At 35.4% G+C, this 13,003-nt stretch overlaps 1 protein-coding gene across 4 annotated transcripts in view; it reads left to right on the top strand.

Moving 5' to 3' along the window:
• The window catches only part of Rbm39 (RNA binding motif protein 39), a 32,646-nt gene that overhangs the window by 7,886 nt on the left and 11,757 nt on the right, over window positions 1–13,003 (top strand). For 2 of the 4 annotated variants that reach the window (XM_026383312.2, XM_026383311.2), the window contains exons 5-10: window positions 2,608–2,673; window positions 2,771–2,824; window positions 5,435–5,552; window positions 6,815–6,967; window positions 10,698–10,835; window positions 12,573–12,638. In XM_026383312.2, the coding sequence (XP_026239097.1) occupies window positions 2,608–2,673; window positions 2,771–2,824; window positions 5,435–5,552; window positions 6,815–6,967; window positions 10,698–10,835; window positions 12,573–12,638 (595 nt within the window). The remainder of the gene's footprint in view (window positions 1–2,607; window positions 2,674–2,770; window positions 2,825–5,434; window positions 5,553–6,814; window positions 6,968–10,697; window positions 10,836–12,572; window positions 12,639–13,003) is intronic. The other 2 variants (XM_026383315.2, XM_026383313.2) reach the window with 1 other exon arrangement.

Genomic DNA, 13,003 nt, shown 5'->3' with positions numbered 1-13,003 from the left:
GGGTCATTCTCTGGGTATTTGGGGAGCAATTTAACTTTGAATTAGGAGACTTTATTTTTCAGTAAGTGGTTAAAAGTATTAAAGATTAAGGATGTTGCCATTAAAGATTAGAAAAGCAAAGGTACAATGTTTGAAGAAATAAATGAAATTTCTATTTTACCAGGTATACTAGCTTATTTTTTGTCAATCTAGCTAAAATTCTAATTTTATGCCCATCAAAGTTAGACTGAAGCACTGTCATGCTTGAAAAAAGAAAGCTTAAAGGTGTATGAGCTATAAAATATGTTTATTAAATATATAAGATTTAAAACTTAGGTGTGTAGATTACAAATGTGATTAATTAATATTAAGTTACATATCTGGCTCTTTCCAGCTGAAACTACAGATACTTTATGAATTTGTTACATGTGGTCCTTGATAAAGATCATTTGTTAGGCTCATCACACATTATTTTTAAGCCCTCTTTAATAGTAGTGAGATACTTTAAAAGTGCTTTGAAGATTAAATCACTACAGGATATTTGATGTGGTTAAACAAGTCAGAAGGAAGATAAAAAATACCTGTATTAACTTTGGAAAGACAATTCTAAGAATGGATTGAAACTACTAGTAGTCCTTAATGCTTTGATGTTATTTCCTATTTAATCACAGTTATAAACTATATGGGAAATACATACTTTCAGTTTTATTTTTTGAATGATTGAGAATAGAATTCAGAGAGACCTGAAACAGTCCTGGTTCTTTTGAAAGATACTTAGCTCTCTTTTTTTCTTGTCTTTTAAGAAGGAACTAACTTGGAGTAAGCTGATAATGAGTAATAAATGAGATAGTAATGTAAAATTACTTAAGAGTACTTCCTAGAATTATGGAGTGTTTTGATATTGAAGGCACTGGGAGTTAGTAACAGATTTCTGATTGTGGATCTTTTCATGTTTAATGAATTGAACTACCTTTTTTCTAGGTTTCTCCAACATGCTTTTTTAATATAATTTTTCACTATCTGAAAATGGACCACAAAGCTATTTTAATTCTAAATGTTGTATTAAAATTCTTTGCTTTTTGTCCAGTTCCTCAAGTTATTGTATTACTAAAATGGGAATATATAACATCATTTTGCCAGAATGAACCAAATGAAAGCAGTTACCTTCAACTGTTTCTAATTTGAATGCATATTTAATTTCTGCTTATAATCCTTAATGGTTTAAAATTTGTTTCGGGTTTCAAATGATTTTTAACTATGGAGGCTATCATGGAGATTGATTCAGAATTAAAGGGAAAGGAAGTAGTTTATAGATTCTTTCTTGAATTTTAATTTATCCAGAAAATGTATATTCTCAATTATCATTTGTCTGAATTGGAAAGGACCTTTCTCATTATAAAAGAATTGTATTTGGAAGTGCTTGGTTATTATAAGTAGAAGTTTTCATGAAAACTAAACCAAATTTGTTTTGTGGCCTCTTTGTTTTTTAATATATATTTTTAGTTGTAGTTAGACATAATATCTTTATTTTATTTGTTTTTAGGTGGTGCTGAGGATTGAACCCAGCACCTCACATGGGCTAGGCAAGCGCTCTACCTCTGAGCCACAACCCCAGTCCCTCATGGGCTCATTTAATTTTGGTACTCTGGAGTAGAATAGCAGGATGAGCACTAAAGTACATATATCCAACTGGTCCCTATAAGTTAGCTTCTTGTTTACAAGGCACAAAAGTTACCAATTTTATAAAAGTCACCTAATATCTGTTCCAAAATATTTTTTTTAATTCATGAAATTCTCAGATTTTCTGAAGAGTTGGTAAATTGCCATCACACAGTTTTTATGGAATATTTGTTACAGAGAACTGAAGTACAGTGCACTAAGGTGTGCCTTTGTGCTGTGTAAGACTATTGCATAGATAAAATTCTAATGACTATGTAAGGAATTTTTCCCTTTTTAGCTGAGCATGATGGCACATACCTGTAATCCCAGTGACTCAGGAGGCTGAAACAGGAGTATTGCAAGTTCAAGGTCAGCCTCAGTACTTTAAGCCAGCGCCCTGAGCAACTTAGTGAGACCCTGTCTCAAAAAAGGCTGGGGTTATTGCTCAGTGGCAAAAGGCCATTGGGTTCAGTTCCCGTTTTGAAAAGAAGTTGTTGAAACAAAAAAACTTATATATTGTATATGTATATGTAGAATTTTCATATGTGCTCTCAAGAAAGTATCTACAAATGGATTCTTGGGATCTGCACACAAAATAGTTTAAGTTACTGCTGATGTGAGGAAAGTTCAGAGGGATTTAGTTTTACATGTGTGCTTTTCAAGTCTCAGGAATATATTCATATATATTTTGAAAAGTATATGCGAATGGGTGCGAACATTTTCAGAATCTTAAATATTTGAGGCTGTAACCTATGGTCTTGGCACCTCAAAGTGGTCCAGGATGGATAAATATAAGGGCAAGCATGCCTGGGAAAGAGTTAAGCTTTTTCGAAGTCTTTTTGTTTCCTCTTCATACTTGAGGTGGAAAACAAGCAGCCTAACAATGTAAAACTTGCTGGAGAGCGCATGAATGCGATCTTAGCAAGACCCTAAACCTGTAACTAGTGTAATTTTGTGTTTCCTTTTTAGCTCCGGACCAAAATTTAACAGTGCCATCCGAGGAAAGATTGGGTTGCCTCATAGCATCAAATTAAGGTTTTTAAACATACTTCTGAATTGTTTAAATTGTTTTTCAAGGAACTTCTGTGATTTACACGTTTGGAGTAACTTCTGAAACTTTTTAACTTTGCAGCAGACGACGTTCCCGAAGCAAAAGTCCATTCAGAAAAGACAAGAGTCCTGTGAGGTAGCTGTTGTCCCTTTTTTTTTTTTTTCCCCTTCTTTTAAACTTATAGTTTTATATGGGTTTTGCCAAAATGAGAAAAGGGGCGGGGGAAACACTTTTGCAGTTCATGTTACTTCTAAATTTAACCCCAATAATTTGGATCACGTTATATATGTTGTTTTCTTTAGTAGTATTAATACCTTGAAGTAAATGTGAATTGTCATGTGAGTTTTCAGTAGCTTTCATTTTAATTTCGTTTATTTAAAAAGAGCGAAACACTATTATGATGTGTAGGTAACTTATTTGAGTTAACAGAATTTTCCCTTTTTTTTAAAGAGGAGAGGGGGAGAGAGAGATTTTAATATTTATTTTTCAGTTCTCGGCAGACACAACATCTTTGTATGTGGTGCTGAGGATCGAACCCGGGCCGCACGCATGACAGGCGAGCGTGCTACCGCTTGAGCCACATCCCGAGCCCGTAACAGAATTTTCAATAGCTAAAGAAAGAGTCAAAGTAATTGTAACAAGTTTTAAATAGCTCTACGTTTTAAATTTTTTTTTGTTATCAATGGATCTTTATTTTATTTGCTTATTTATATGTGGTACTAGGAATTGAACACAGAGCCTCACACATAGGAGGCAAGTGCTCTTGCGCTGAGCTACAACTCCAGCCCCAGTAGCTCTACTTTTCTGAATTAGGGCTGGGGATATAGCTCAGTTGGTAGAGTGCTTGCCTTGCATACATAAGGCCCTGGGTTCAATCCCAGGCACCACAAAAATTTTTTTCTTAACTTAATTAAGTAGTTTATTCTTATGCTCAGATTCTCAAAGCTTTACATGGATTATTTGTCTCCTAAATAACAGTCCTGTCAAGTATGTCATTTAAAAAAATATATTTATTTTTATGTGGTGTTGAGAATCAAACCCAGTATATGAGGCAAGCACTGCACCACTGAGTTACAGCCCCAGCCCCCAAGTATCGTTTTTGTTTAAGGAAAAATTTTCTGTATAATAGCTTTTTTTTTTTTTTTTTTGGTACCAGGGATTGAACTCAGGGGAACTTAACCACTGCGCCACATCCCTAGCCCTTTATTATATCATATTTAGAGACAGGGTCTCACTTAGTTGCTTAGTGCTTCACTGTTGCTGAGGCTGGCTTTGAACTTATGATTCTCCTCCCCCATCCTGGGATTATAGGAGTGCACCACCTCACCTGGCTGTGGTAGCATTCTTTCCTGTCATTTCTAACGTATCTTTTAAAAAAAGGAGTATTATTATTATTATTTTTACTCCTCTTTTTTAGGTGGACACAATATCTTTATTTTTATTTTTATGTGGTGCTCAGAACAGAACCCAGGCATGCCAGGCGAGCATGCTACCACTTGAGCCACATCCCCAGCCCTGGGGAGTATTATTTTTTAATATATGTTTTTTGGTTTTAAATGGACACAATGTCTTTATCTATCTATCTGTTTATTTATTTGTTTATTTTAACGTGGTGCTGAGGATCTATTCCGATGCCTCACATGTTCTAGGCAAGCACTCTACCATTGAACCACAACCCCAGTTCTAAAAAAGGAGTGTTGTTTAAACTTTGAGTTGATTGTGTGTTTTTGTGTATTATAGTTACACTGCAGAATTTAGGATTTGATAAAGATCTTAATGATTCTTAAATTTTCTTTCTAATGAAACATTTACTTGTTTTAGTTGTTAGTGGACCTTTATTTGTGCTGAGATGTGAACCCAGTGCATTACACATGCTAGACAGGTTCTTTACCACTGAGCCAAAACCCCAGCTTCTAGGCTTATATCTTTAAGGATTAAGTGAGGCCGATTTTTAGCTTTTGATTTAGTTATGATTACTGTTTCTGTGGTCTTCAATTATTTCAAAAAATCATGATTCAGATACTAAACTTGTTGAGTTTTATAAGCTTAATATAATTAAATAATAAACAGCCAGCTTACTTTTTGTAAAATAAACTAGCTTTCCTTACGTGAAGAACTTTTTATCATTTATGGTTTTATTATTTTTGTCTATCATTTTTTATTTTTAAACAATTTAATGGCCTCATGGTTTTGTTGTGGGGAAACCATCCACTGTACAGATTTTGCATGTCTGGTACTTGTAGTCAGGGTTTGTATTATTGTCATTAAACTGTTAAGTTACCTTTTAATATTGTAGAGAAATGACTACTTTGAACATTGTAAGTCAAGTGGAGGTCTGTCCTGATAGAATGCAAAATGTGATTAGAAGATACATTTAGGAGGCTGAGGATGTGGCTCAAGCGGTAACGTGCTTGCCTGGCATGTGTGTGGCCCGGGTTCAATCGTCTCAGCACCACATACAAAGATGTTGTGTCCGCCAAAAAAACTAAAAAATAAATATTAAAATTCATTCTTTCTCTGTCTCCCCCCCCCTTTAAAAAAAAAGATTTAGTCATTATTCTGTTGAAGGAATTGAGTCACATGAATATTAATTATAGACATTGTGTATAAAAAAATTTAGTAAATATGGACTTGGACGTAGGTATTAATTTTGATAAAAGTTTATTCTGCTTACTGAAAACGTACTTTTAAAAATTATTTGAAAAGAACAAGTTATAAAGTTAATTCTGTGTTCTTTATTCTTAGGGAACCTATTGATAATCTAACTCCTGAGGAAAGAGATGCCAGGACAGTTTTCTGCATGCAGTTGGCAGCAAGAATTCGACCAAGAGATTTGGAAGAGTTTTTCTCCACAGTAGGAAAGGTAACAACCTTTTATGGAGGTCAAGTAGTAGGTGGATATTGGAGTGCTTTAAAAATGAGTATTATGACAGGTAAAATGCAGAAAACATATATGCTCCAAGTTTTTCATGAGATTTATTTTTGTTATCCTGCCCATAAATAACTTTTTCCATCTCTGTAAGTTAGTGGTGTTAGAGTTAATGTAATTGCCCTTTCATCAAAACATTTAAATAGTGTTGGTCAGGTAAGTGGGTCATCAAGATATGGGAAACTCTGGTTTCTTTTATTTTTGGTACTAGGGATTGAACCCATGCGTGCTCTACCACTGTACGGTATCCCCAGTCTAATATTTTGATATTCGGTCTTTGAATTTTTTTTTGTTTTTAAGAGAGAATTTTTTAGTTTTCAGTGGACACAACATCTTTTTTTTTTTTTAAAGAGAGAGTGATAGAGGGAGAGAGAATTTTTAATATTTATTTTTTAGTTATTGGCAGACATAACATCTTTGTTTGTATGTGGTGCTGAGGATCGAACCCGGGTTGCACGCATGCCAGGCGAGCGCGTTACCGCTTGAGCCACATCCTCAGCCTCTGGTCTTTTGAATTTGCTAAGGGTCTTGCAGAGTTGCTGAGGCTGGCTTTGTTTGAACATGGAGTTTTCTTGCTTCAGTGTCTGCACACCTTGTGATTACACCTGTGCACCACTGTGCCTTCCATAAAATGTTTTGATTCCCAGTCAGTGAGAAAAGTAAAAAAACGGAGGGGTTAGCTGAATCGAGGGTACTTGTAGTCATAGTCACTTGGGAGGCCAGCCTGGCAAAATAACAAGCCCCTTCTGGGAAAAAAAAAAAAAGGAAAGGAAGAAAAAGATTAAGGCTTGATCTGAGTATTAGAGACCATCCTTAGTATGCATGAAGTCTTGGGTTCGCTCCTCAACACAAAGAAAAAAAAATAGAATGCCAATAATCCTTGAAATTTATCGCTTTTTTTGTGTCTCTGTCCATGCTGCAGTTTGAAGTCAGGGAACTTTATTTTTTCATACTTTGTTCCATCATCAATGCACCTTGTTTTCTGAATACATATTTTACATTCCTGTGTTTGTTTCTGTGGTACTGGTGGTCAAACAAAAGGCTGACAAAGTAATAGACAAAATGTTGTACCACTGAGTTGTAGTCCTAAACCTATTCAAGTAATTCGTGCCTGCTTTTGAAATAATTATATTCATATAGGTCACAGTGCATTATTGCACAAGCAGAATTCTATTAAATGTTTATTTTCTTTTCAGGTTCGAGATGTGAGGATGATTTCTGATAGAAATTCAAGACGTTCCAAAGGGATTGCCTATGTGGAGTTTGTCGATGTTAGCTCAGTGCCTCTAGCAATAGGATTAACTGGCCAGCGTGTTTTAGGAGTGCCCATCATAGTACAGGCATCACAGGTAATTTTTTTCTTAAGAATTGAGTTACTGATACTGGAATAATATTATGTCCTGATGAGGTTTTATGTACATTAATCATCACATTACCTTGAGTCAGATATTAGGTTGCTTTATTGAAACTTTGTTGTGACTACTGTGATATACTGTGTTCTTAACACCACATTGGTGCCACACACCTATAATCCCTGTGAATCCAGAGGCTAAGTCAAGAGGATCACCAGTTCATAGTCATTTTCAGCAGTTCAGCAAGGCCAAAAGAAAGTTGGCAAGACCTTGTCTCAATAAAAAGGTCTGGGAAGGGGCTGGGGATATGGCTCAAGCAGTAGCGCACTCGCCTGGCATGCGTGTGGCCCAGGTTCAATCCTCAGCACCACATACATACAAAAATGTGTGTCCGCCGAAGAAAACTAAAAAATAACTATAAATAACTAAAAAATAAATATAAAAAATTCTCTCTTTAAAAAAAAAAAAGGTCTGGGAAGTGATTCAATGGTAGAGTGCCTTTTGTTTAAATACCTATTTACCCCCCAATAAATAAATAAATGCACCTTAATCTAAGTTATAAACATTCATTTCATTAAAGGCTGGGTGCCATGGTGGAAACCTGAAATCTCAGCGGCATCAGAAGCTTTAATTACTATTTTAGCATGACTCTGTCAAAATAAATAGAGTGGGAATATTGCTCAGTTTTAAGCATCCCTGTGCCTGATATTTGGTACAAAAAAAAAAAAAAGACCTGAAAAAAACTTAATATTGAGAATCATGAATGTATTTTCTCAAGAATGTATTTTCTGGCTGGACTCTTGTGGCACATTCCTATAATCCCAGTAATTTGGAAGGCTGAGGCAGGAGGATCTCAAGTTCAAAGCCAGCCTCAGCAAAAACAAGAGAGCTACGCAACTCAGTGAGATCCCGTCTCTAAATAAAATACAAAATAGGGCTGTGGATGTGACTCAGTTTAATTCCCTGCCCCTCCAAAAAGGTACTACTTTTGGGGCCCAGGAGTGCTGAAGGTTACTTGCAATCCCTGCAGCTCAGGAGGCTGAGGCAGGAGGATCACCAGGTAAAGCCATCCTCAGCAACTTACCCAGATCTTGTTTCTAAATACAATTTAAAAATGGACTGGCAATGTGGTTCAGTATTTAAATGCCCTTGGGTTCAGTCCCTGGTACAAAAAAGATAAATGAATGTTTTCTTTCACATGGTTTTTATTTAAAAAAATTTAAAAAAGAAATTTTTAGCTGTATAAGGTCCTTTACTTAATTTATATACGATGCTGAGAAACCCAGTGCCTCACATGCTAGGTAAGAGCTCTACCACTGAGCCACAAACCAGCCCTAAAAAAGTTTTTAGTTGTGATGGACACAGCACCCTCATCCATTTATTTATTTATTTATTTATTTTTATGTGGTGCTGAAGATCAAATCTAGTACTTCAACACATGCTAGGCAAGTGGTCTGCCACTGAGTTACACCCCAGCCTTAAAAAAAATTTTTTTTTAAGTAATATCTTTACTGGTGGCTGGGTTGCTCACACCAGTGAGGTATGAAGGGAAAAGAAAAAGAATCTTCTATCATTAATTTTTTTTTTTTAAATAGAGTAATTTGAAACCATTGGTTACAAGATTCTTGGTTTTTTGGGGGATGGGTGGGGTATTTGGGATAGAATGTGGTAACACTTTATCTCTGAACTACAGACCAGGCAATCCCCTTCCCCCCTTTTGTGAGACAGGTTCTCACTAAGGGCTTAACCCTTCACTAAGTTGCTGAGCCTCTCCTTGAACATGAGATCTTCCCACCTTAAGCTTCCCAGGTGACTAGGATTATAGATGTGTACCATTGCTCCCGGATTAGGTAAGATGTTAAAATCTCATTTGAAGTGTTTTTGTTTAATATTCAGTTTATGATTTATTGATACCTCACAGTATTTGAGAATTGCTTTGTGGAAACAAATTTACTTTCATATTTTAGTTATTTTGTACACAGAAAAATCAGGATGCCTAAGTCTATTGATTATGTATTTTGAAACTATCCTTAGGATTCTATACTCTATACATACTGAATAAGCAACCATTTTCTGTTGCTAGTCAGCTTTTTTTTTTTTGGTGGAGGACTGAACTGGGGTTTGAACTAAGGGGCACTCCGCCACGGAGACACCTCCCCAGCCCTATTTTGTATTTATAGAGAGGATTTCACTGAGTTGCTTAGCACCTCACTTTTTTAAGACTTGGCTTTGAACTCTATGATTCTCCTGCCTCAGCTTCCTGCAGCTTTTTTTTTTTTTTCATGGCAGATACGTTTAAATATTTTGTGCAATACGCTAGAAGAACAATGGCCCGTCTTTTTCTCCTTTAATACTAAATGTCTGAATCAGGGTCACTTTTCAGCTGAGCTGCATCCCAATAGTGAGTGTGTGTGTGTGTGTGTGTGTGTTTTGAGTAACTTTATGTAGTTCTGATGATCCACTTTGGTGCCTCACACGTGCTAAGCATTTGCTCTACCACTAAGCCAGAAAACGAGTCCTTCTAAGCACCATTTGAGACATATTTAAGTTAATCACTAAGTTGGTTAAGTTGGTCTTGAGCTCATTTATCCATTTTGAGCTTAGTTATCAGCCTCCTGAGTCATCTGAAGTTGTTTGCTTTTCAATTACTGAAATACATTCATTACTCCATAAGTCTTCAGTTCATCAAAATTACATAATGCTTTTGAAGTTGCGTACAAACTTGATAGAGTATGTCATGTCTACTGTTAACTGCTAAAGTGTAAGTATAGCCAAATTATTTGTTAGATTCATTTTTACCATTGTATTATATGTTCTTTTGTATTCATGATTATTAATCCTGAGTAATGGTCTTTGTAAACTGGGTAGGAAAATAATCATAGGTTGGACTGAGGCGATGGCTCAGTTGCAGAGAGCTTGCCTAGCATGTATGAGGCACAGTGTTCACTCCTTAGCACACCATGTTTTTTTTTTTTTTTTAAAGGCATTCCGTCCATCTACAGTTACCAGAAAATTTAAAAAATAAATAATCCTAGCTCAAGTTATTTGTCAGAATGAATAAGAAGAAACCCAGTAGGTGTATGTGAATAAAACTGTGACCTCTCATAAAGATACTAATACTACTGAATGTGCATTCTAGTTTGTGACCAGACAGGATCCTTGTGTCAGAATGTAAAATGTAGTTTTATGGTGGATTTAATTTTACATATGAAATGGATTTTGTGTATTTGTGTGTGTGGTGGGGTGCTGGGGATTGATCCCAGAGCATTGTGCATACAAGGAAAGCACTCTATCAACTGAGCTATATCTCCAGCCCCTTGCGTATGAAATATGGTATGAACTTTATATGTGACTTGCATATACTTAAATTGATTTTATTATAAAACATACATTTCAGCTATTATTAAGCATTCAGTTCAGTGCCATTAATCATGTTTCAAATGTTGTACTATTACCAATATGTGTCATCAGAACGTTGCATAACATTGAACAGAAAGTATATTCTTTATCTCTTTTCTCTTTCCTTAGTTTATGGTAATCTGTAAACTGCATTCTGTTTCTGATTTCTTTTTCTTTCTAAAGTGATTTGTAGATTTTTTTTTGTAACTTGTTTACTTAGCATATTTGTATCTCTAATCTTGGCTGTGGTTGTCATTAAGCATGTCTGTCTGTTCAACCCGATGTATTAGCACTGTTTGTTATGGATTTGTTCATATTTTTCTTGTAGGCAGAAAAAAACAGAGCTGCAGCAATGGCAAACAATTTACAAAAGGGAAGTGCAGGACCTATGAGACTTTATGTGGGCTCATTACACTTTAACATAACTGAAGATATGCTTCGGGGAATCTTTGAGCCATTTGGAAGAGTAAGTACATCAATGGATGTTTTAGAAGTTCTTTACCCAATATGTAGTACATAATGATTTCTGAATGTAGATTTTGTTATTCTAGGGAATCAATTTTTTAAAAAATCATTAAGGATAAATGATTATGCTGTGCATTTTTAATTAGACCATATTTTGTTTTGGGAGGTTTTTCCCCCATACTACAATTCTAGTGGTATGTGGAGAAGCTTCTCTACTACTAAGTTAAGTAATTAAATTATTTCTGACAGAATCAGTATCTTACAATGGACAAACCCATGGGTGCGAGTATGTACTATGGATTGAACCCACAGGCTATCACAGCTACTTTCGCAACCCTTTTTATTTTTCTTATTTTTAATCTTTCTATGTTGCCAAGGCTGTCCTTGTATTTGTGCGTTGCTGGGATTGCAGGCATGCACCACCGCCCTTATCCTAATATTAATCTTTTGGGGGGGGTTGTACCAGGGTTTGGACTCAGGACATTCAACCATTGAGCCACATCCCCAGACCTATTTTGTATTTTATTTAGAGATAGGGTGTCACTGAGTTTCTTAGATCTTAGCTATTGCTGAGGCTGGCTATGAAATTGTGATCCTCTTGTTTCAGATTCCTTAGCCACTGGGCTTACAGGCATGCATCATGGCGTCCAAATTTGAATGTGGTTTTTTTTTTTTTTTTTTTTTTTTTTAAAGAGAGAGAGAGAGAGAATTTTTAATATTTATTTTTTAGTTCTCGGCGGACACAACATCTTTGTTGGTTTGTGGTGCTGAGGATCGAACCCGGGCCACACGCATGCCAGGCGAGTGCGCTACCACTTGAGCCACATCCCCAGCCCTTGAATGTGGTTTTTAAATTTGTTTCTCAGCGCACCACTATTTAGCATCCCTTTATTAAGTTTTTAAAAAATCATTCAAAAAAGCTTGTTATTGTTGGGGTTGCTTTATTGGAAGTATAGCAGTGCCACTATCAAAGTATACATTTTGCTCAGTTATCACAACACAAAAAGATTGAAACCACCGACCAAAACACTAAATAATATAATATAGGTATTATATTTGAATTTTTCTTTGTCCTTTTTTTTTATATGGGCAGATTTTAGGGACAGTTTAATTGTTATAATTGTTGAACCATGAAGTTAACTTATTGTAAGTGGTGTCCACTAATCACTATATTCAGTGTTTAGCCTATTGAAACTTTTTTTAAAAAATAAGTGTCTGTAGGCAGGCATGGTGGTGCATGGGTGTAATCCCAACGCCTTGGGAGGCTCAGGTAGGAGGATCTCAAGTTCAAAGCCAGCCTCAGCAAAAGCAAGGTGCTAAGCAACTCAGTAAGACCTTATCTCTTAATAAAATACAAGAACATTGCTGGGAGTGTATGGATCAATTTTAGAAAGGCCTTAGACTTTTTTTTTTCCCCTGAATAAAGAGACAATTATTTTACTTGGCACTGGGAATCAAACCCAGGCTCTACAATTTGGAAGTTGTGTGCTGTGCCTATCACAGGAATACTCCCAACTACGGAAGACAATCTTAATTTTATTTCTACCCTTCAGTGTATACCTTCTTGCTTAACAAATTTTCTAGAGCTGCTTTTTTTTTTTTTTTTTTTTTTTTTTTCAATTAAGGGTTATGAGAAGTTTTCAATTTTTTCTATTGGGAGGAGAATTTTTTGAATTGTCTATGTATACTATGCTTTTTTTCTCTTGTTGACTTACATAATTATGACATTTATTTTTAGATTGAAAGTATCCAGCTCATGATGGATAGTGAAACAGGTCGCTCTAAGGGTTATGGATTTATTACAGTAAGTAATTGACATGTTAACATATGACTTTTGAAATAAGTAGCATAATGGAACTATATTCGTGTGATTCTCCCCCCTCCAGGAATGTAGATATAGTTACTATTTTCAAATTGCTTAAATTTGTAATAGTAGTCATTTTCTTTTCATTTTTTATTTCCTTTTTTGACCACACCCATTAATCCCCAGGTCTCTTGCATGGTAGGCATGTATGTACTCTTCCACTTATCACCAACCCTTTTTATTTCTTTGTATGATACTACTTACTAAGTATAATAAATCTCATCATTAGGAGCTTTTCTATTATTATTATTATTATTATTATATCTGATTTTTTAAAAATATGTGGTCAGTTTGCTTAGCCAGAT

The sequence above is a fragment of the Urocitellus parryii genome, chromosome 6 (assembly GCF_045843805.1).
Source record: "Urocitellus parryii isolate mUroPar1 chromosome 6, mUroPar1.hap1, whole genome shotgun sequence".
NCBI classification, from domain to species: Eukaryota; Metazoa; Chordata; class Mammalia; order Rodentia; family Sciuridae; genus Urocitellus; species Urocitellus parryii.
The sequence above is the reverse complement of the archived record's forward strand: the minus strand, read 5'-3'. Positions and strand labels throughout refer to the sequence as shown.